General features: G+C 38.9%; 4 protein-coding genes across 4 annotated transcripts; 2 read left to right on the forward strand and 2 right to left on the reverse strand.

Moving 5' to 3' along the window:
• Positions 1 to 109: 109 nt before the first annotated feature.
• LOC144474257 (sensory neuron membrane protein 2) lies at positions 110 to 2,648 on the forward strand. Its single transcript, XM_078188990.1, has 8 exons — positions 110 to 369; positions 446 to 600; positions 675 to 837; positions 939 to 1,187; positions 1,267 to 1,475; positions 1,607 to 1,778; positions 1,884 to 2,126; positions 2,358 to 2,648. The coding sequence occupies exons 1-8, from the start codon at positions 226 to 228 to the stop codon at positions 2,640 to 2,642; spliced, it is 1,620 nt and encodes a 539-aa protein (XP_078045116.1). The 5' UTR covers positions 110 to 225; the 3' UTR covers positions 2,643 to 2,648.
• LOC144474337 (proton-coupled amino acid transporter-like protein pathetic) lies at positions 1,557 to 16,361 on the reverse strand. The gene is made up of 8 exons (XM_078189112.1): positions 15,019 to 16,361; positions 8,240 to 8,308; positions 7,384 to 7,476; positions 6,717 to 7,074; positions 5,651 to 5,929; positions 5,372 to 5,550; positions 5,118 to 5,287; positions 1,557 to 4,123 (listed from the first exon to the last, which is right to left on the reverse strand). The coding sequence occupies exons 2-8, from the start codon at positions 8,299 to 8,301 to the stop codon at positions 3,879 to 3,881; spliced, it is 1,386 nt and encodes a 461-aa protein (XP_078045238.1). The 5' UTR covers positions 8,302 to 8,308; positions 15,019 to 16,361; the 3' UTR covers positions 1,557 to 3,878.
• A 1,289-nt stretch (positions 16,362 to 17,650) lies between these two features.
• LOC144474395 (E3 ubiquitin-protein ligase TM129) lies at positions 17,651 to 22,528 on the reverse strand. The gene is made up of 6 exons (XM_078189236.1): positions 22,142 to 22,528; positions 21,791 to 22,058; positions 21,524 to 21,713; positions 21,201 to 21,395; positions 20,952 to 21,100; positions 17,651 to 20,721 (listed from the first exon to the last, which is right to left on the reverse strand). Exons 1-6 carry the CDS (start codon positions 22,341 to 22,343, stop codon positions 20,604 to 20,606), a joined length of 1,122 nt encoding a protein of 373 aa, XP_078045362.1. The 5' UTR covers positions 22,344 to 22,528; the 3' UTR covers positions 17,651 to 20,603.
• A 306-nt stretch (positions 22,529 to 22,834) lies between these two features.
• Positions 22,835 to 25,026, forward strand: Smu1 (Smu1 spliceosomal factor; the record flags this gene model as incomplete). The annotated part of the gene is made up of 8 exons (XM_078180836.1): positions 22,835 to 23,008; positions 23,081 to 23,147; positions 23,228 to 23,371; positions 23,460 to 23,574; positions 23,653 to 24,295; positions 24,357 to 24,458; positions 24,537 to 24,873; positions 24,937 to 25,026. Coding segments are annotated over exons 1-8 (1,524 nt in total), but the record flags the coding sequence as incomplete, so codon positions are not given.
• Between the last annotated feature and the right edge of the window lie 5 nt (positions 25,027 to 25,031).

The following is a 25,031-nucleotide window of genomic DNA, read 5'->3' on the forward strand; positions in this document are numbered from 1 at the left end:
TTATAAAGAATTAATATGATCGTGTATGCTTGTACGTAAATCTACAGGATTGCATGAAAATATTATAAGTATCGTTACCTGCACGATTGTAAAAACATCCTGACTGCAGTGCAAGCGCAGTATGCGCATACGTTTCTCTATTGCAATTACTCGAACGAATAAAAAAATTACTGTCTATAATAAAGTAAAATATACAAAATCTAATAACTAATAAATAACTAATTAATGACAAAACTATTACTAATTCTCTCACGATATCAACGAACAATGATTCTCGCCAGTGTATTTGGAGTCGTATTAATTCTATGTGGTCTAGCTCTTTCTATAGGACAATTCTTTACGTCTTATCTATTGATCAGAATGCAAACAGTAAGTACAATATTATTTCATACCTAATTGCTTCATAAGCGTAACACGATACACATTATAAAACAATCGTTTTTAGCATTTGCCACTTATAGAAGGTTCGACCGGTTATAAGGCTTATATCACACCTGTCCCGCTATCTTTCTCGTGCTATTTGTTTAACGTTACAAATCCCGATGAAGTAATGCGCGGAGATAACCCGAAGCTGGTTGAGCATGGCCCCTACGTATACAAGTAAGAACGAACAACTTTCTCTAAGTAAAATTTATATTAAATTTATATTAAATTGATATCTTCTTCGTGAAAAGCGAGAACTACCAAAGATACATGCAAGACATCGACGATGAATTGGACGAGATGACATATGTTACAAAAACGATTTATACTTTCAACAAACATAAAAGCGTGAACGTGAGTAGTCGTGATAAAGTCACCATACTAAATCCTGCGTACGTGGGCTCCATTAACATGGTGAGCGAAACGGGAAACGTCATAATTAACTACCCATTCTTATGCAATATTAATTTAATAAGAAAAACTCTAATAAAGTCATCTTTAACGTCTTTGAACAGCTATCGGAACTCCCTATGAATTTTATGGAACAATACGGCAATCATGTGTCGAAACTATTTGCCAATCACAGTAGTATATTTATAAATGCTCGTGCTACCGACATACTCTTCAACGGAGTAAAAGTTACCTGCAACAGAGTCAAGTATCCGGAATTAAACCTTATATGCAAGACGATGGAAACTAAACTGCCACCGGCCCTAAGAGAAACCGATAAAGAGGGTGTCTATCTGTTCAGTATGTTCCAAAAGGTAAGTCGTCAGCTGTAAAAAGAATTGGGAAAGAAGGAGGAAGAATTGTTTAACGAATTAATTAACTAATAATTATTAGGTAAACAATACCATCCGTGGACCATTCTCCGTTAACAGGGGTACGAAAAATCTAAGTCTACTTGGCGACATAACTTCCTACATGGGAGAAAGGGTGCTGGAACAGTGGTCAGAGCCATGCAACAAAGTTGTTGGGACAGACACCATCACGTGGGCACCATTGTCCGAACGATTACCTTACGTTTCAACCTTTTCTCCAGACCTATGCAGGTGAGAATAACTCTTTTTTAACGCTGCAACGAAACCTTTCAACACTGTATCAATTATTCTAATTATAAGACTATTATGAAATAATAAATAAATATAAATTTTATTTAAGAATCATATTATTTAAACGATAGGTCCTTGGAAGTTGATTACGACAGGGATATTACCCTACACGGTCTAACAGGATGGAAATATACCGTACAGGAACGCGCATGGGATCTAAATAATTCACAGTGTTACTGTCCAGTAAAAGATAAGAAAGTCGTATGCCTAGAACAGGGCTTGTTCGATGCGTCCGAATGCCAGGTGATCTTATCTTTTATTATACTATAATATTACTTAAACTATGCAATACTGTTGTACACGTTTATACATCCTCCTCGAAAAATTCCTGCGTCTTATATATTCCAGAAAGCACCTATAATATTTTCGGAACCGCATTTTCTACACGGTGACCCGAATCTTCTTAAATATGCTCACGGTTTGAAACCCGATGAAAAGCTACATTCGACGTACATTGTCATCGAACCGTACACTGGATTTCCGCTCCAGGGGGACAAGAAATCACAGTTGAACGTAAAGCTGGCCAGACAACCGGTCGATCTTCTCGCAAACGTCAGCGAAGGCATCTTTCCTCTACTATGGTGCTCGAGCGTAAGACTTTTCAAACATTATACGTCATTTAAAACTGCAAAATATTTTATTTCTCTTATCTTTTTTTTCTCGAGCAATCCGATCTCGTTTTCTGCTATTTTTTTATCGTATACTATACATATAATATCTGTACATGCCTGGAAGCACAGTATTTCGTCGGATTACGATATAAATTACAACATAAATTAATCTAGCACTTAAAGCGGTATAAACATACTAAATACTTTACAGGGAACTACGTCGACGCTCGACATAGCATCGTTCGTGTATCAAATAATGCGGCTGATAAATCTCGTCGACTTTCTACAGCTACTTCCCCTGATAGTCGGTGTCTACATGGTGCTCATCGGTCTACTTTCGTATAATGGGAGGCAGTACAGAGTAGAATCGACGCAGACTATGGTTGACTCGATATTGATATCGTCGAACTTGGAATCGTACAATCGATCTCGTAGGCCTCAGCGACGACCCGTACACGTGTTTGAGAGATTTCAACGCGTGTACCCTTCTACGTAAAATGGAAGACGCGAGAGCACAGTAATCGCATTTCAAAGAGACCCGTTTGTCGCACCTATGCTTGACGATATATACTCTTTTTCAATTTCTTTCACTTAACTACGCACAGGTATATTTACAATTATGCAACAGTATGTCGATCGAGTCACATATGATTTCATCTTGTGAAAATTAGATAACAATACGTATGTCACTATCGCTCTTGACAATCGATACTTTTTATTAGAAACTTTGATGGATCCACCATCATGGTCCCGCAAAAGATTAAAAAGCTCACGTTAAAAGTGTGAACGACTTGTCTTTCAAAACGATCATGATTTCATTTTCTGCAGAACAATGAAAATTCAGAAATGTTGATGAATACTGTAACAGAACAGGTTTTATCCCGCGGCAGGCACCATATGCATTCACACCATTCGATTATCGTTAACTTAAAGACTAAACCCTGTGTTTTCGAGGGCTGGCACAGTGTTGATCGCGCTATGTCTTTTTAATAAAGTATATCTATTCTATAAAAGCGTAGAGATAAGTCGTCCTTATTCATTTCTATTTCAACATTGTCTCCATTTTATTAATTATATGCAAGGCGACCTGTCGAGACAAACCATTTCTCTTGTTTATTCCATTCATTTAAGTATTCCAAGAATTTCAAATCATTTCTGAGATTAAAGCCACACGTGTCTCAAGTTCATTCACTCGACAAGCTACCTTGCGCACAATATTGTTCTTTAACGATATCCTGAATATTTACAATAAATATTTATCCTACTTGCCAGAGTTCTAAACAGATGTCACTTTGTCTCACAGACATTTCCACGGAGCTGATACGAGAAGAATACTGAGAGATGCGAGAGGTAACGACACGCTAACTAATTTAATAACGATCGAACTATCGGAACGTTACGGGTGCTAAATAGAAGGAAAAACGCTTAAACAAACAGTCGAAATAAATATCAGAATGTACATGAGAAACTTCCAAATTGAATGTTCCGCGCCGCGACAGACAGTATGCCGCGTCCATGGTCGTTCTGGTACAGAAATGAATTTAACATTTCAGGTATTTGAATTTTATATGTTAAGCGACACGCACTGTGCACGGCGGCCGTGACCGTCGACGTCACGTTTCCAGCACGAACTGTTACGAAATCGTTTACCGAATTCTGGTCTCGGCGAGACCGTGGCGCGTTCGAACGCGAGTCTTTTTCATGGCCGAACAAATGAGTCCCCCCTGGAATCTCATTCCTGATAAATTTTTATTATCTCCACTATGGAGATCCACGAACCGAATATTAAAGCGAGCAACGAAAACACTAGAAGCGCCGTGTTTTTCCAGAGCCTCCATTTGTACGCGCCCAGGTGACCCTCCCAGCAAGAGATCGTTTCCACAACTGCTGGAATGCTGATACCGAGCACCGAGAAAAATATGGCACCCACCAAAGAAATAAACGGCTCTAGCTTAGGAACCAGCAATGCTACCACAACTGTAACAAGAACGAAACATTTTTATTTCAATTTTCACAGTAATGTTTATTCTCAATCGGGAAATGAATTGCTGAGATCATTCGGAGTAGCTTTTTCCTCATTTTCTGATTGAGAATGACTAGTGGGACACTCTGTATTCGCTTTACGTGGTTGGACTCGACTGTGTACATCATCGTTACGTTGACGGCGATAGTACCAGCAACATGTGTGTCACGATGATTTTATGTCTATCGTAAATAAAAGTTGGACGGCCGACGCATTCAGGTGTCATATCACCGGCTTAATAAATACGAAGCCGTAGATTGTCAATGAGCTAGCCAAGTACGATATGTCGGTACGAGTCACTGAACGGTGAATCATGCGACTAGAGAACTAACAGGTAGTTTCCTGACACACTCCACCGTGATTGCTATTCCGCCGTGCGCCGCTACCATTCCATTGCCGTTCGCGTTTCTCTCTGTCTCTCTTAGAAAAGTAACATGCGTGACTGGGACAGGCCGATCCCGAACCGGTCCACAGCAAGAAGAATAATTGTGTCTTGTTATCGCAGAAATGTTGTAATATCCATTTTCACTCGTTACCCGCTGACAGAGACAATCTGTTCCGTGGAACGAGTGATTCGACTTGAAAAATTGAGGACGCGGCTTCCGATGAATTGTTTTCCAAGCAATTACCGTTTCGCGCGTATTTTATTAATTATTTTATTCGCAGAAATTCTACGTTCCGATTAGATTCCATTTTACGATTTGGCGATTACTTGAAATCGATTTTTCAAATATTTTTCAAACCCGCCCCCTAAAGTTTTACCTTTCTATTTCGAAATGCTAATGCGATCGTCACGGAGCGTTGAAAGCGGGAACCGTTTGCATAAATTAGGAGACCTAACAGAGCGTTTTACGACCGTATAACGCATGAACGTAATTGAATAACAATTTATGTTAATATATTTATCTTTGCACTAATCTAATAAGCGAGAAGAAATGATGTACTTGCCTGTGAAAACGACCATGACTATCCTCAGCAGCGTTTCACACAATCCTTGGTATCTGTGACTGCATTTCTCCTGTATCGAGGCCCACATGATCTGCATTGGAACGAAATACTGGAGACCGTAGGTGAATAGAACGGCTATGGCGATGAGTATTTTCACGGCTTGCCCTAAACTGTAAGATTATTTTGTTTGTAATATAATACAGATCTCGTAAATAATAGTAAAAGGTTTTATATTATGTATGTGTTGAGCTTACATTTCATTTGTCGGCAGACTCAGCGTGATGCTGGCCATTACGTTTTCACCGTACGATAAATAACCGAATATACCCAATACAGCATAGAGGGACACCACTATCGTCATCGTTATATTAAGAACACTCGGGCATCCTAGGAAGTGTTCGGGATTCCGCATACTATTCTCTACAGGCATCACCTACGCAAAGATTATTTCATTATTAGCAAGTAGATCATTTACTACTTGAGGCTATAATTATGCATACCAGTGCATATACTATAATTAAAATGGTACTTACAACGCCGATACCTTCGATCGCGAAAATCACTGTAGCGAAAAACGTGGGCAATTGCGAGACCGACGAGAACAATTTAACGTTCGTCGGTGGCATGTGAATGTCCCGGAAAATATAATACAGGGTTATGGCAAAGCCGGCCATCATGCAGGCATTGGCGACCATGGAAATCGGTACCATGTACTTCAGATTTCGTATCTGACCCAAGAGCAGCACCGCTGGCAGCAACGCGAGAATATAATAGCGCGACGATATTTCCGCGTCGCTGTAAAACTTCGCCACCTGAAATCAAACGAGTTAAGCTTTATTAAACAAATTCCATCTTTCGACAATTACTGAAGACGATTGTAATACAGGGTGTCCCAGGGATTTTCCCATAAACGCGGATATTTACATGTAATTACGAATGCGCGTTCGACTTGATCACCTTGATTATTTTCAGTCCTATTAAATCAATTACGATTCGTCTTCTTTCATCGGCAAAGACGCAGTCTCCCGCGTACGGTTCATAATTTTCTGGTCTCGCGCTACAACGTTCGAAAGCGTTCCTTTTTTTGGTCGATCACTTATCAAGCGAGACAGTAAATATAGAACGCTACCAAGGAGCGTACGCAATCTCCGATTGATCGATAAAATATCACTTTGCTCATCGTACGCGAATTTCCTTTCTTAATTAAATCACGGACGTTCATTATCGCAAGATAAAAAACTCTTTTCGCGGATCGCTCGTATCCGGTTGTAAAAATCAAGTCGATTACGCGTTTCTCTGTCGTCATACGTGCAACGAGAATTGCAGATGGGCATTATAAACATTGCTTCGACGAATTCCCGCGGTTCTGTGGTAAACGGGATCGTTAATTTTTACCGCGAGATGAATTCGAGATTGCGGGTAAGAAAATTGTTTTCCGCGAAGTTATTATCATTGAGACGATCGAGACTGCTTAAGTACGGTGAAATTTTAGAATGCTAGATCAAGTGACTCATTTCGGTGAAGTCGAAGGTTGCGAGCAAGGCGAGCGCGTCACAGTGAAGAAAAAAGAACAAAGACGATCGACCAAGGCGATCTTACCTGCTCAATCGAGGTCGCGACGAATACCACGTAAACGCACGAGCCACCCACGTAAGTGCAACACAATGCAGTTTTTACGAAGATTCGACTGATGTTCGCGAAGGGTCTGACTGGTTTCGGTCCGTAAAGGAATGCTGCCTCAGCTGTCTCGGCGTACGTCATCTGCGGTGTTTTCGTCCTCTTGCAGAGCACGTGGGACGAGCGGACCAGAATGTGGACACAATGGGCGCATATGAACCCAATTACTATCGTGCCTATGCTGCCGATTAAGAGGCCGCCGTTTCGTATAGCGTTCGGCATCGCGAGGATCCCGGTACCGAGGGATGATTTCAGCATGTGAGCCAGCGCCCCGACATCGCTGCAACGTAAACGCATCATTATTTTCCCCTTCATTACTCCTCGGATTAATCTACCATTTTATTTTATTTTAAAACACGAGGAATATTGCCAAAGAGAAATAAAAAAGAAATAAACGAGATCAGTTCACCGGAAATTGGTTGAGCAACTGATATTATATAAAGATTAAAAAATTCACAGTGAATTATATAAAACGTTAACGATTCTCCTTGATTACTTAATTATTGACTTTTGAAATTGTAAGCAATACTCGTAAGCCAATTTATTTGTCTTATGGGAAGTTTGCCATGGAGAAGAAGTGATAACTCACGAGTTGGCGTCTTTCTTGTCACGATGCTCGAAAGGATTGTACAATTCATCCTTCTCGTTGAATTCGCCGATCACCACGGGTGCTATCTTGGTGCTGAAACAAACGAACCGATGTATGTGCATTTGCGCATCGAATTTCTTACAACATATTTACATATGCAAATGTATGCGCGCACCGAAAGCATTACTGTTATCAGGGAATTGTTAACGAACTCGCCGGTAAACAAATCAAGCGATCATTATCCCGATGCAACGTCTATTGGAATCAAAATACAGCGGAGATATTAAAATGTGATGAAAACGTGTTGAAAATTGTGAGAGTTCTCCACGTTATTGCTAATTAATTCCCGATTCGTCAGTATCAGGCCGTTTATCAAAGTTGAATTGACAGATTCTCGAAAGAGAAAATGATAGAACAGAAACGATCGGATGCGAGATAATGGCGCGTTGGCGTCTAAATTTTTCGACTGCACTTTATCGGACGCCATCAATCAACCAATGATAGCGCGTAACACAAAAGATTTCCGAAATGTTTCAGAAATCACTTACGACGGAATTTTTTTCCGGCGTCATCGGGGCTATCGATACGGCTATCGACGATGTACTCGTTTAAGTGAAACATTATGCATCACGTGTATAGGTGCGCGGATTTTTGGGTGCGCTTATGCGTGCGCACGATTACTCGTGCGGGATCAAACGCGATGTAAATCGCTCTACGGTCGTTTAAATAGTCATTGCGCACGAATTGAAAGTTCCAAAAAGAAGCGACCTTGGAAAGCAAATTAATCCTTTGATACCATTAACAACTAGCCACCATTACATTATGTAATGGTGAGTCAGTGGTGACGGGATAATACCTGCTGTTGAATTCCTGCATAGGATTGTCCATAGCTGCCTGTGCCTTTTTTCCTTTCCCCATGATGAATCTGGAAACGAAACGTATGCGTAAGTTTTGCGCTAAATGCCAGTGGTCCCATGATAACTTAAATTGTTTCTACTTTAAAAAATTCTAAGTATTTAATCTATAAATTTGTATCGATCAATCAAAAATTGCTTAATTCTCAACATTTTAACAGAGGATTTAATTCGAACTCGATCCCATCAATTTCTGCAATTTCTCAGAACAAGATTAAAAATAATATTCTTACGGATCTACAAATTTTAATAATTGTTTAAACGAAGCTATAAAGGTTTAGATAATTTACTACAACCTTCGTTACTGTTTTAAAACGTCCTTAATGGTTCACGCAATTTACCGAAAAAATCCCTCGTTGCCGATAGATAATTAACGATCAATTAATGTGTAGAACTGTTATCGCGGCAAATTTCTTATCCCTAATCAATCGGCTTGCGTCTACGAACAAATGAAATTCCAGATGAAATCGTTCGTCCGCTATATTAAAACGCCTCATGGATGTAGGTGAGCTGTCAAGCCAAGATTCTATCGGTCGGTTCTCTCACATGAGTATCCAATTTTGCGAATCACTGATAAAAGGAGATCCGATTACGGATAAACTATGTTTGGAAACAAAGCCGAATTCGACGCACTTCCCGCTCAGCAGGTGCTCTTTAGAAGAGATACGTCAACGGTAATGCGAAATGTTACAACAACGATGACCAATTTATCGCCAAAAATTTTCCACGAATACGCGTATCAGCTTATCGACGAAATTATTATAAATCGTGGTCATTAACTGATACGTATCGCTGACTGATCGATCCGCTAACAAGGAGGGGCCTCCCTGAGTCTGACCCTGACTTTTCGACGAGATTTCGCACAGTGGTAAAACTGCATACAGTATTTAAATAATTAACCCTTTCACAGTGGAATAAAATTATGAATTTCATCGATAAAGATTTTTATTCAAGTCTCGTGGCTCGTTTTTATGGTTTCTAATTATTGGCGACTATAAAAAGGAAACACGAGGCTCGAATAATCGCACCTCTTCCTTAATTGTCCACTATTTGTTCACAAACTGAGGGAGAATTTTCTGTGATTACGAAATAAAAGAAAATAATCGTCCTGATTAGTTCTATTATCTGCAGGATATTTACCTTGCTAAGAAAACCGTGAGTAACTTAGAATCGTCGGCCAGTATTAAACACTATTAACAGTAAGTTTATCATGCGTTCAGCAACCGTACACTTGCGGTCTTAATTATACTCTGCCTGACATAGTCGAACATGCACGACCATCGTTAGCACGTATAACTAATAAAAACCTGCGACGCGCAAGTGCATATTCATGGTTCAACCTGTTACTCAATACCTGTTAGGAGTTCAACTCTTTCGCGCACTAAACATCGCAGGTACTAATTACTATAATACGCCATTTTACGCAAACAATAGAACGAACGACGCTTATAGTTTAACGCGTCCTTCGTTACTATTATAAAATTCGAACGTATATCGTTGCTTTTTACAAGAATTAATTATCGTACGACAGATACATTTAAATTACGAGCAGGTGTCATTTATATGTATACGTAAACATTTTTCTGCTTACTTTCCGGAATAACAAAATATACAGATTCTTATCTAAAAAGTAAAATACGCTTGTAAAAAAATTATAGACAGGAAAGAAAGGTTTTAATTCGTCTTACAGTGTTATCTTTCGCTAAGATTGAGCCGCGAACAGTGTTAAACTAATCCGATGCAATTGCAACTGTTGAAACTGATTAATGGAAGCTATAAATCCATACCGGGGAATAAACGTTGCCCAAGATATGGCAGAAAGATATGGCAAACAGCCGCGAATGCTTCTCACTTTAGTCACACTACAAATTGGGTAATCGTCTCGCGGATCAGCTGGTGGAATTAATAAAATTATAAACTGATAAATTTCATTCTTATGCACAAGCTTTGGCAGCTCATTATTTCCAAATGTTAAACTTGATTAATTCTCATCGATCCTCAGAGGACTAACCTTGTAATTATTAGTAATCTTGCAATATTTTTTTGGCGAAGGTAAACGTTTTAAGTATTATTGTCCGCGGACCCAATATTTTATTGCTTAAAACGTCGCTCTTAAAAGTTCTTAACTCTGTATGCATATACGTTTGTGCATATATCATTGTCAGACAATAAAGTTTGCGGTATACCATAAATCGTGCGGAGGGACTGAATTCGACATTTATCATTGATAAATTTTTCGCGAACTGGTAAATGATCGATGAATCATGTACGAGACAAAATGTTCTGCCATTATCAACAGTTTTTGACGTGACGTGGTCGTAGAGATCGTTTTGCATAGCAATAATAAATATCGCCCGAGTAAAAGAGTTAAAAAATGAAAGCTGCTAATTAATTATTGTCTTTTCGAAGAGTAGCAAAATTTAAGGTATCATTGTACGATGAACTAGTCACTCTAACATTTAGAAATAACGCAGATTAGCTACTCGCCGAACTGACCTTAAGGGTAGCTCGAAGAAACGAGACGATAGAGAGGAGAAATGTCAACGATCGCGCTACGTCTAGCACGCTTAATCCTCATTGATCAATGAATATTGCGGAACGCAGTTAATATTGAAACGTTCCGCGGCGTTCAGCAACTTCCTAGCCGCGCGCGGATTCCGCGCGTGTTTCCACGGCGATAGGGGTTCGTTTTCGTTCAACGAACGAGATCTGGTCGGATGCGTTGAGCAATAATGCGCCGCGAGAATCGGCGGAATGCGCTTTACACAGAATTACGGTGTGTTGCGGTAGGGACACATATCCTTGAATGCTTCCACGGGAACGTGCGCGCAGCACAATGCATGCAGGACTTTCTAATGTCAGGAAGGAGAAAGGACTCGCGATTGGTGGCCAATAAATATTCCCGTGTGAGCCGCGGATAGAAAAGAGTCACGAGTCGGTCGCGAAAAATGATCATGGGGCCCCAGGTGTATGATCTACGAATACGGTTAATCAGGATCCAGGATCGTTGAGGATAAAACGCGTCGCGCCGTCACGAATTCTCGTGGCCGGTTTGTGGAAATTCCTGGGGGCCGATCGTGATCCATGAAATGTCACACGACTGGCTTCCCTTGCCGCGGTTCCATTGCGCAACCGATCTATTTCTTCTGTCGAACTGCTCTTGGTGCAATGTCCTTAGTCATTAAATTGCAGGCTTTGCTTAGAATATTTGCAAAATAAAATCAAAGGGTCTAGCAAGGCGAAGAATCGCGCCAGTTTTGAAATAATAAGGCCTTTAAAACTGCAAGCATCTACACCTTCGTTTAAGGGTAGTTTAGGGTTGCAAAGCCTAATCTACGTCTTCTATTTTTTTTTAAATATTACTAGAGAAATAAAAGCAAAATGGAGCTTCAATTAGGATATCTTTTCATGGAAAAATTATTATGACAATACATTATCATTTTCAGGGTGGTTTTCGCTGTGGATCCTCTGAGTGACCATTGCTATTATTTATGATAAATACATGACAGAGTATTAATCCTGATAACCTTAACCAATGGTCGCTCAAAGGGTAGCTTACAAAAGCTACCCCTGAATTATATTTATCCATCATTAGTAACTGGTTTCACGTCCTGAAAAACGACAGCCTGGCGAGATTCTATTTTTGCCTGACCCTGTACAAGCAAACGAATCGAGAAACGTTTCGTTTAAGACAGCCTTGCCACCGAACTAAAAAACGCTTGAACAGGAAGTTTTTGTCCTACAGACATTATCGTCCACCTGTTCGGAACGGTGCCAAGGTGGTTAACAGTAACAATTAGTTTATCTTTGGCAAATAAAATCCCAGGCTTGTACATCCTTGCGGAAGAATCGCTTCTGCGATATTCGAACGAGCGACGATTAAGAAAAAGAGTTCGGACGTCACGCTTATTCCGCATTCTTTCGCAAACTGGTCTATTTGATTGACAGCCTAAGTGATACTCAATATCTTTCGCATTTATCTGATGACACATTGAAACTACTGGTTCTCGACAATGTAGCGCAGATATTAAACGTAACGCTCATTTTATCGGGCGTAAGACGAAGGATAAGCGCGGAGCAACTAAGACCGAGATATTCGAAATTAATGATAGTGGTATATCGGCCAAAAAAAGAATGAGATATTGGCGGAACGTCAAGAGGTTCGCAGAAACCAGTTTCCTCGTACACAAAGGCGGCTGAGACGATCAATTACTCAGAAACTTGTTTTACATGCGTTGATTGCGGAAAAATCCGTAAAAGATTGAGCCTGGTAAGCTGTATATCAATCCGCGATAGATCTCTATTAATAACTACTGGAAGAGAATATATGATAACAATTATTATCGCTGAGACAAGCTCGCACCTAGATAGAAACTAAGTAGCTGCAACGAGCTGACACGTGCTGCTACTAAACTGAGTCATTTCATTTGTTTCCCGATCGGTTAAACGAAACCGGTAACCTTCGTTTCCTCTTTTTCACGGCATTGCTAAATACATATGTATAATACCGCGACAAAGAGGCTGCTGAGGTTCAACGTGCGACGAATACCGGCTCAGCTTCCGGCGTACACCGCGGCCACGCGACTTACCTGCCCGCAAAACACCTTCGCGTCGTTCGCGATGCAATTCGCCGGGTTAGACCTTGCCGATACTGTCTCGAGCTTCGGAACCTTGTGATTTCTCGTTCGAACCGACGATCGCCTCGGGTGCCACGCACGTGGTGACGCTGTGACTCGCGACGCCTTCAGGAAAACGCATTTGTTACCTGCGCGACTCGTTAACGTCAAGGCTTCGCGGCGCCGTGAAACGCAAACAGGTATCCTCCAGGACGAGGAACTATTTCATCGATAGAAGCAACGAGGAAGAAGCCGCGAACGATTTTATTTCCGATTCTTGACTGGTTTTTTGGACAATTTCTTTGACGATGTCTGCGCTACTCGGGGATAAATGTTGTTTCTTATCTCGCGGTCGTATCTTGTTTGAACAAAATATTTTCATGTAACTCTCGTCGAAAGCGTGTGTCCCCCCTTGGGACGATCCGGTCAATATTGTTTGCTTGAGAAAAAAAAGTTGCGGTATGTGTGCCAGGGAAACAACACGTCGCGACGCGAGCACGTTTTATCTCTTAAAAACGAGGGAGCAAACACGTTAAAATAAAAATCAAATTATGGTGTCGATGGCGCATCCAACGATTTAGTTGATTATGCAACGTGTTGTCGAGGTCAATGCTTGACTGTCTACCAGACAATGACTAAAATACTTTATCTGAATTTTGCTGTTGCTTAGGATGACACAAAGTGACAAGAGATCCTTTTACATTCTTTATCTGACGCTACAAATGCCCCTGCAAATAATTAAAGATTGCTACTCAATAAATCATGCGTATAAATCAGAAAACGCTTCCTTCAAATTTTCGTCACGGATAAAAAGCTGAAGAAAATCAAAATATAAAAAATAGATATCTTAAAAGCAAATTTAAGACGTTCGGTCTATTTTTAAACAAGTTGTTGCGCTTCGAAAGGTGTACGATTACTTTGGTTCGTAACTGTAGATATATTTTGTTAAGGATATTCGACGAACAGCTCAGAGAAGATTTAATGCTCGATATTTCGAAACGTACAGCACGTGAGTTAGGTCAGGAGTTAGTTCCGACGATAAAGAACTTTGGCTCATACGTACTTTAGGGACAAAGTAATTGCGAAAGTTTCTATTTTATTTATGCAAATGATAGTGGTTCCCTCCAAAAGCCTGCGCTCTATCTCTTTTTAAATCTCGAGCCGACCTTGCCATAAACCACTCATTATCTTGCGCGTCCTCGCGCGGCTTAAAGAGTTATTGTCATTTCTGTACACATAGACGCCCCGAGGAGCACAGATTACTTATCGGAAACAGCACACGCCAATCTTTTAACAACAAATTACGCCATTATGTTTAGAGACTCGCGCCTGAGAACGGCAATTGGAAAATGGCGCGTTTCTTTGAATATATTCGATATAATTATCAATATATCTTGCAATGCTAGAAGACGTATCTCTGGCTTTAATTCTTTCATTTATCCCTCAATTATTGCAGCTTATCCCTTGTCAATTAACGGTGTCAATTACCTCTCAGTTATTCCATCGAATCTCAGTAATCGTATTTAATATAAAAATCGCGAATAAATTAGTACTAACCAGGGTCTAACTAAAATTGTAGATGCTACAACTAACGTTTCCCCGCAGCCGACAGACAATATAAAAATAGTAACGCAGTCGACGTACTTGTCCTCGGACGTCTTCTACAGATAAGGTGAGGAGGAACGTTGCCGTCGTCGTGGCGAGGATATGGATTGTTGATAGATCGATCAGTCGCGAAAGTATACAAACCGCAGATACGGCAAATTAGACTACTGCGCGGGAGTCGCGACGAATTAATTATCTGCTCGAGCGACGGAAACGTTATCGAGAGATGTATCTTACGTATCGCGAAAAACGATATTCGACACACGGGCGTCCCGTCGAGTGCTCTCGATGATGACCGATAATTTTCGGCGTTTCGTGATAATCGCGAGAGTCGTACGTCGAAAGTCCGATCGGTTGCGTAACGAGGCACATCAACCGGTTGCCGGATGGTTGCATCCCGAACTTGACGACGATCAGAGAGAGAGAGAGAGAGAGAGAAAGGGAGACGGTTCCACGCGACAACTGATTTTCGAAACGGGTGCGTATAATATAATACTCACGTGACACGCGTCGATTATTCGCAGAGGACCACAAAGGACGACGTAGGAGCACACGGGAGGACCACAAGTATAAGCGTCGATGATTCGAGCGTCCGGATATCTTCCAGCTGAGGGGATCTCGTGGTTTTTCCCCGGCTTCTACGTGAATGGAGACTCTCCGGCTCTGCGTAACCTTCTATTTACATCCTCGACCGATCCTCGGCGGATTCTTTTCCCCCCTCGCGTCTCCCTGCAGCCGATGATCCCTTTCGTACCGGCCCCGATCCTCCAATCGTTTTCTACACCTTTATCTTTTTCCGGTGTCTAATAGTATCCGCGGCGATAATGATTTATCAGCGGATCTTGGAACAGTCTTCGGCCGAGTGTCGCGGGGTGTGATTATAGGTCGACGGAGACACTTACGGATTAATCCCGGACACAAATCGGTTGCACAACGGGTTCGAAGTCCGTAGGATCGACCGTTTCGCCTGTCGCCAATCGTCGGCAGGGATTTAGATTATCGCTGATAATCTCGAGGGAACTCGCGGATGCAGAAACGACGGGACACGCCGAAGAGCAACCGCGGCAGACGCGGTGGCAAGCGACAACGGATGATTCGACGGCGCACGGAATTTTGAACGATTCGGTGGATAAGAGCGCGCGCGCGGTTTTCGGTGTACGAACGTTTCTGCAAAAAGCCGCGTCTCCGAACAGGTGAAGCAGCGTGGACTCTCGATGATGTATCCGTGTCCTTCGGGTATTTACTTTCTCTCCATAAACGATTCCGATCGTTCGCCCGAATGCTTTATGTCAAGAGTCCGCGCGGTCCTCTGCGCGCTATGGATCTCTTTCGGAAATCTGCGGAGCACTGCTCCGAATTCTTCAAAGTATCTTTGCCGGATGACTGCAGGAGTCTCGTAGAGGGATCCGTGGCGCGTCCGTTCGCCAGGAGGGATCGTCGCGTAGATCGGATCCGATAGATCGGCCTGCTCGGCGGTCGCGGAGATGACAGTCGGCGGTGCTTGAGAAAGAGCGAAGGAAATCCGCGTGGAACGGTGACGAACGTCGGGCACGACTAGCCTGGTTTTTTCGGCGTTACTCAGGTTTATATACGCCGGTGTACATAGGTTCGATTGTGGCGACCAGACACGCGTCCCGCTATAAGAGCGACGTGACGCGATTCGTGGGAGGGGAGATAGAGGCCGTCCTCCTAAATGGGTTCTATCGGTGCGGTGGCCGCGTCGTTTCGAAGACGACAACACGAAGACCGTTCGAGGACTGTCCGGAGACGGCTCGTTCCGTGAATTGTCCTTAGCATCGCGACGATCGCGCGAAGACAGAGCTCCGCGAACGCGATCGGCTCCGCTCCGCCGGGTCTCGCACCGTCTGCATTTCGGCTGCTACTCCCTTTCACCTGCTGTCTCTGTCCTCCTCTGCCCAAAAACGCCTGTCCTCTATTTGTCGCAACGCTGCCTCCACCGACGTCTACCCTCTCCAAGAGCCGGTGATCTCCCGAGCTCTCTTTCCGCGATGCTGGACCACGGAACGAGCCGTTCGGATCCGCTTCGCGGTTTGCGTTGCGTAAAGTCTGTAAATAACGCAAGCGGATCAATCGGACGCATTCATACCTGTCGCCGGCGCAAGTCCGATCGGAAATAAGGCCCCACTTACCCCCTCCTGGAGAACGTCCAACCGACTTGTCGTTGGTCAGTGGGACAGTAACGAGGAAAGACAAAAATTTGTCGTAGTCGTTGCGTTCTTGACCATTCTGTTTCTTTACTAAATTTGGTTAATTTAGATATTGTAATTAATTGCCAAACCTGGTACAGTAGAGTCTTCATTGTCCAAGCTGAGAACAGTTACTTAGATACGTCACACAGTGGTCCTAGTTATACGGATTTCGTTTAAGTTCTCCTTTTCCTTCTGGCCTCTCGTCTATGTTGATGTAATTAATGCAATTGTAACTAATACTCCATACTGCAACATATATTTATATATTGGTATAATATACAGTTATACGTTCAATGTATAACTACATTAAACTGTAGTATATAGTTATACATTAAATTTGTAACTACTGTGCATTTGAATATTGCTGATAGGGTGAAACTACATACTCAATATGCATTATAATATGACCGTGAAACGTATGCGTCAGCAGCATGATACAATTCCTTGTCTATTGTTTGTATGCAAACGCATCATGGGAATCAGCAAAATTCGAGATTAGCAATCGATGCGTGTGTATATAATCTGACAACTTTTTAAAACAAATAATAATCTAACCGAGACCTGGCATAGATGATCTAACTTTAAATTCGATTTTCTCGACGACGCAGTCCCGAATAAAATAATAAAAGCAATCGCTAGTCAGTGAAACATAAAGAATAATATTTGAGTAAAAATGTTTCGGTGTAACTATAGTCCAGTTAATATTGTATAGTCTTCACCTTGAACTAAATTATAGACCGAGCTTCTTGTTTCGAAAATGTACATTTAGATAATTGCACTCTGACTTTTCCACTGAAGTCGATATTTCGTCATAGCTACATGGAAAGCTTCCTAGGAGAATCTAACAGCAAACAGATAAAGCTGCGCGTTACAATTAAACGGCGGAAGTTGTTTTCGCGGACGCGTATTTTAAAAAACTGAGTAAAACTCGAATGTGTTTATTGATAGATGTGTTAATATTGAAAGTAAAAAAACTAGTTATTTCCTCGGATATTTTGCATGTTGCAAATTCCTTGCATATTTTGCATATTCTGCATATTAGATACATGTATACGATAATTATACAAAATAGCTTGAAAACTGTGGTGACTTGCTTAAACTTATAGTCAAAAAATAATGTATGTAATGTAAAGGATTTAAATGCATTGATTAAACATAATTTGACAAGCTTTTTTGTATGTACAGAAGTGCATACAACATGTATATCTCACATACAGTTTGCATATAAGTCTAATCACAATGACAAATTTCTTTGGAATGGATAACTTTTCATTGAACTGTTTGCATTCACCTTACATACATTTCTGAATTTCTCGGACAGGTGAAAAGTTAAAACGGATGAAATTATGTCAAGTGCTTCATGAACTACTTGTTTTATGTCACATTTCGCGTTGCATAAAGGGTCTGAGGATTACGTAAAACCAGCCCAGATTGCGTAAAATATTTCTGCTATGCTAAATCATAACGTTCACTTTCGACAGTGACGACAAAAACGTCTAAACGTCGGATCTGCTAATCATTTTTACTGATAGATACCGCGATCGTGATCGAGGCTGATATAACTCTTCAATGACGCGATTATTTCTAAAATTTAGTAGCAAACGCTGTACGTAAATTCACTACGCACGTTATGCTATTCAAATAAAGTGCAAGAAGTGAAATATTTGTTCAGGGGTTGCATTATCTAGATGATGAACTTATCGACGAATAAGTCATTTACAATGGCAAATATCTCGAAAAGTACTAACGATATGAAAGTCAAATAAATATATCTGTTCCGTGCCATTCGTACTTTTCGAGATATTCAACCCTGGTGGATTAAAATGCGACGCTGTATATTAAAAATAACGATTCATCGATACACCTTTTTTGATAATATATCTAAAGAGGCCCTAGATATTAGTTTAAATTAATAAGTTTATCATAATTAAAATTGGATAAGATTATTATAATCCTGACAATGTACTCGAAGTAAAATCCTACAATTACTATCTCTAGAACTTCATCACTATCGGCGAGTCGAAGAGATATTTTTAATTAAATCGAGGATACGTTTTCTAAAGCGAATCTATTTTCAAATCAAAGGTATCGAAAAGTAAAAAGCATTCGATGGAATGTGGCGCATGCACACGTGCCTGCATACAACAAACAAGAACGCCATACTAGATAAAGAAGTTTGCATGATAAGGAATACCTTACGTGTAAAGTTGAGTACTTGTAAATAGTGATACCGATTGTGAGATTAGTAACCACGGTCTACATATAGATAAATCGACTAATCAAGGGTGAATAAATCGATCGAAATTTTTATACCAGCGACGAGAACGCAGAGATCGGAAACCCTCGATAAACTTTCAACTAAAAGATCGTATGGCGAATTGTAGCTGACTTTGTTACGCTTTTCACGAAAGAGTAGCTTGAAAATCAGTTTTACAAAAGCTTGCCGATCGACCGAATAATTTACAATTATCCACGCTCCCGTAATATTTTTACAGTTTAAATAACGGACAAACACTTTCCTTTTGTTATCGTTCACGCGCAACAAGAGGATAAAAGATGAAATCATTTGTTTCGGGAACATTATCTCCGCGAATGGAAAGTTGCAGTAGCCTATGGTAAGTCTCTTCGGAATGATCACCTGTCGGTGTAATTAATTACAAAAGCTCGTCGTATATCAATCGCTCCGTACAACGGGTTCAGCGGGAAAATGATAATGGAATAAATAACAATAAAGAAATTGCAACTCTGTGCGAGCATGTATACATATTTTCGCGGTAACTCAACCACTCCGCGAAACGAATTACTTAAATCCATATAATCTTCGTTCCTATCCTCGGTATACAGGTTTATCTCGGAGCGATGGCTCCAGCAACAAGTCATTGTTAAATTTCTTAATCCGCTGATATCCACGGTGGCGGATACACGTCGACCTTTTAATTTTATCTTTTCGATTGAAATAAAAAATGCACGATATGAAATAAAATATGCAATATATTATTGCACGTGCAATTTGTTCTGTATACGCTCTTCTGGATCATCTGTCCTGTTAAATCCAAGTTTCGTGCATATCTTTCTTGTCGCATAATATCACAATAGACAATCACAGACACAAAAATCGAAATTCATTGCTAAACATTTATCTGGTTTTGCTATCATCAATATTGACAGTTATATGTATCTCTAGCTTAAAATCTTATGATCGTTTCGACAGGAAGGTGAGAATACTCGTTCGAAGTTTAAATATTGATATAAGCTACTACACTAGCAACGCAAAGACATTTAACCAAAACTGTTACATAAGAAAGTTGTTGCATAATTCGACGAAATGACAAACCGCAGCTATTAGCGCATATCTATTTCATGTAGAAACGATGTCTTATTTATATTAATGTTACGGCTGAGGTCACGCAAAAATTATAATATTCTTGTCTTTACTATTTTGCGCTCGCTGCAATACCAATAAAGAAACGCATACAATAAAGAACAACAGTATTCGCACACCTTTTAAAACGTTATAAAATCTTTAACATTGGTCTAAACGACTTGAATTTCTTTGTAAATGTTAGAGAGACCGTTTCGCTGTATAATAATTAAAATATCTTTTTTCTTAATTTTTCTATTACTTAGAATAAAAAATTGTAACAGTGTGCATAAACTAAATAAACAGAACATTTTTAATGATACTACTACTACTGTTATAATACTCTTATTAAATACAAAAGATTTACAGTTTATTTTTATATAAAAATCACACCAACTATTTTCATCATTATTCTTATTATATAAGTACTCTTCTATGCATATGTGTATGTATGTATATACATATATTTATATATATATATATATATCAATCTAAAATAAATCCTTTGCCCCATTCAAACAGGCTGTATCAAACACACGTCTAAAATGCAGAATTTTGCTCTGCACAAGGGGCAAGAACATTTAGAAGACAACCATGTTTCTGGAGCACCTTCATCTTGTCTTGATGCAAACCTGTAATAACGTACATAATAGAAATATTGTGAGCTTTTCCGTTAACAATACGTGTTAATAGATATTTAAACTAAAGAATAAATTGCTTTAATCAAAATTAGTAAATGATTCCTTCCTTATGTAATTAATTCGTATTTCTATTTATAAGACCTTTCAAAGATAGTTACTGCCAAAAATAAAATAATACGCGAACGTTAAAGATTAATCAGAAAGGTGGTAAATACATTTACCATTTTGCCATACAGTCTATGCACCACATGGGTCGACAATGACAGGTCATGCAATCTTCAGAATTACCAGTTCCTATGCCTGTAGTGCATTGTTTAGATAATTTTACGTTTGATGTAGCTTGCATACATCCAATACATTGACCTACTTCCTTAAGAAATATACATTATAAGCATGAGATCATTTTTAAGATTGAAGTATACATCTAATTACAAACAAAGCTAAAAGTAAACTTATATATGATAACATACATCTGCAAATTCATAAGTTGGATTTTCTTGAACTTGTTCTTTAAAATTATCAATAAATCTATCGAGTAAGGTTTTATGAAATTGAATATTCTGCAGTATGGCAATGGGACTTGAAACTTTATCCTGCAAATTTTTAAAATTCAATGCATTTATCCTTATGTCAAAAGGCTTTGCTCCAGTTCTTGTTGGCTTCACCTACATTAAAGATTATAAGAATGATTATAATATAAAAAAGTTTTCCTTAGTTTTGTAAATATAACTATCTTAAGAAATAAGTTATTCTTTATTAGTCAGACAACTCGAATAAGTCAGACAAAATTTACCTGAATATTGATAAATGTAATTTCTCCTCTAGTTACAGGTGACATATTATGAGTGTCACTTTTATTAACAACTAAGGCTGTAGTACTTTGGTGAGCAACTAATATTGTATAAGGCATTATCTTAATTATCCAATTATCTGTTGCTATTATAGATGATACACTGCTCGTATTAATTATAATTTTCTCCATCCTAAAATACAATTACAGTTGCTTTTAATTCCTTTCCAAACTATTCCATCTTTTTGAACAGGATGTTTAAGTTAGTACCTTCTATATTCTGTGTTGATGTCTGAAGCAATTGCAGACCATGTTGAATTATTGTTGTCAACATTATTATTATTATTACAATAAATGATAAGATTTTGTACTATAGGATGTTTAGCATAGTTATTCATGGACCACATTAGAATTTTATACCATGCAAATAAAGGAAGGAGAACTGTACATGTAATGAACATCAACCAGAAATTATGATAACCTAACAAAGCTTTCATAATATTGATATGTTCAAATAAAATTAACCCACAGGTGTAACCTGAATGAGAACAAGATTAATTTTCAGTATTACGTATTACAAATTTGGACTACTGAAACAATAAGGAAATGTTTTATAGTTACCAAATGGAAGCATAGAATGTACAAATAACGTAATTACACTTCTTTTTATATGGTACTGTATAAAAAACTCATTTTCACTGCCTAACCAATTTGAAAATATATCTTTTATAGTTAATCCAACTGAAATAAATTCTGTGGGAGGATATATAATGCATCCTGATATTAAAATATAAGATAACGTATAGAAGAAAAAAGCGGACATTTTTTGAAAGATATATTTCCCGCCTTGTAGATTCAATTTTACATCTGGCCGTTAAACAAGAACTTTCAATTACAGTGTAAATACATTTGACAATTAATACTTGAATTATTTACTTTGCATAACGTTATCTGCTGTCAAAACAAAATTGTTCTAGTTACACACATTTCTCCACATTAAAAATCATAGACCACACGTCACTATGAAACTATAGATAGGAAAATCTCTCGAAATACTGTTAATGTTCTACAGCGCTATTAGCGAACTGATTTATAACTAAACATAAGCCATACCTAAAGTTTTACAAGTTGTTAAACCAAATTGGTCTAATCTAATTAAAATCTATTATATTTTCCAAAAAAGTATAATATTCATCAAATATCTGAAATTATAAAATATGAAGTGAAACTGTTTTTTCAAATTCAATCTTTTAACAATCGATATGTACGATTGTACATACAATTTCTTACACAACTATGTTCATGGTATGAACATAACATTAAGTAACGTAGAGGCCCGTTTTTCTCTTAAACTTGTTTAGATTGTTATTCTAATGACGAGTGACAAATTGTTATATACACATAAGTGATGACATTATATTTACATATATCTTAAGGCATTGCACTTTAGATATTCAACACAATGTCGATTGAAATCGAGTCTGCAGAGTATGCATTTGACATGTATTATTACGATGCTTTCTGTGCCTCTTTCATTCATACATTACTATTTGTTTTCAGCGTAATACGTCTAATACAACAATACCTTAAAGAATCAAATCTCGTGAAAACATTACAAACATTACAGGTACTTAACCTTTGCTTATACAATGTAATCCAATCGAACCTTACTTGTAAAAACAATAAATTAATGTACTCCATTGATAGGAAGAAACTGGTGTGTCTTTAAATACAGTGGATAGTGTAGATGGTTTTGTAGCAGACATAAACAATGGACATTGGGACACAGTACTAAAAGCAATTCAATCATTAAAATTACCAGATAAAAAGCTTATTGATTTATATGAACAGGTATATAGCATCTTTAATGAACATGTTAAATGAACACAGTAGATAGCAAGAAGGTATGAAATAATATGTATCCTACACCAATGTTTAGGTTGTCTTAGAATTAATAGAGTTAAGAGAACTAGGTGCCGCCAGATCATTATTGCGTCAAACAGATCCTATGATTATGATGAAGCAACAAGAACCTGAGCGATATATTCATTTAGGTGAAACTAATCTTCATGCGAATCTTATTTACATTTTAATAATCATTTTATAATAACATACTATATTTCATTGTGCAGAAAATTTACTTGCACGTTCATACTTTGATCCAAGGGAAGCGTACCCTGATGGTAGTACAAAAGAGAAACGTAGAGCTTATATAGCTACAGCTCTAGCTGGTGAAGTATCTGTAGTACCATCAAGCAGATTACTCGCACTTCTAGGACAGGCATTGAAATGGCAGCAACATCAGGGTTTACTTCCACCTGGTACCACAATAGATTTATTTAGAGGGAAAGCAGCAGTACGTGATCAGGAAGATGAGAAATATCCAACACAACTTTCAAAACAAATCAAGTTTGGACAAAAATCTCATGTGGAGTGTGCAAGATTTTCACCTGATGGTCAATATTTAGTTACTGGATCTGTTGATGGATTTATTGAAGTTTGGAATTTTACAACTGGTAAATTCAGGAAAGACTTAAAGTACCAAGCACAAGACAACTTTATGATGATGGAACAAGCAGTATTATCAATGGCTTTTAGCCGTGATAGTGAAATGTTGGCTGGTGGTGGCCAAGATGGAAAAATAAAAGTATGGAGAGTGCAAAGTGGACAATGTTTAAGAAGATTTGAGAAGGCTCATTCAAAAGGAGTTACCTGCCTCCAGTTTAGTAGAGATAATAGTCAAATACTCTCTGCATCGTTTGATACTACAATTAGGTATGTAGAAGCAGCAGAATGCAAAAATTTCATCCTAAATGAAATTTTATGTCTAACACAGGATACATGGGCTCAAGTCTGGAAAAACGTTAAAAGAATTTCGGGGGCATTCATCTTTCGTAAACGAAGTCGTCTTTGCACCAGATGGGCACAATGTAATAAGGTAAAGTTCATATCTGATTGTCTTTTAACTAATGTTAGTTTAAAATATTCAATCACTGTTTTGTCCATCTTTTTTAAGCGCTTCATCCGATGGAACTGTAAAGATTTGGAGTTTAAAAACAACAGAATGCGCGGGCACGTACAAATCGTTAGGTGCCGCGGACTTAACTGTAAATAGTATACATCTTTTGCCTCGAAATCCCGAACATTTTGTTGTTTGTAATCGCTCGAATACAGTCGTAATTATGAATATGCAAGGCCAAATTGTAAGATCATTCTCAAGTGGTAAAAGGGAAGGTGGTGACTTTGTCTGCACAGTTGTTAGTCCTAGAGGGGAATTCATTTACTGTGTGGGTGAAGATCTTGTACTATATTGTTTCTCTACATCATCTGGAAAACTTGAAAGGACTCTCAATGTAAGTTAATGTAGTTATCAATAGTAATATTGAATAGACAAAGTAAATTTATTTTTGTTGCAGATACACGAAAAAGACGTCATCGGTCTAACGCACCATCCCCACCAAAATCTTCTATGTTCTTACAGTGAAGATGGTCTATTAAAATTATGGAAACC

Source organism: Augochlora pura, chromosome 1 (assembly GCF_028453695.1).
Source record: "Augochlora pura isolate Apur16 chromosome 1, APUR_v2.2.1, whole genome shotgun sequence".
In the NCBI taxonomy this organism is placed as follows: Eukaryota; Metazoa; Arthropoda; class Insecta; order Hymenoptera; family Halictidae; genus Augochlora; species Augochlora pura.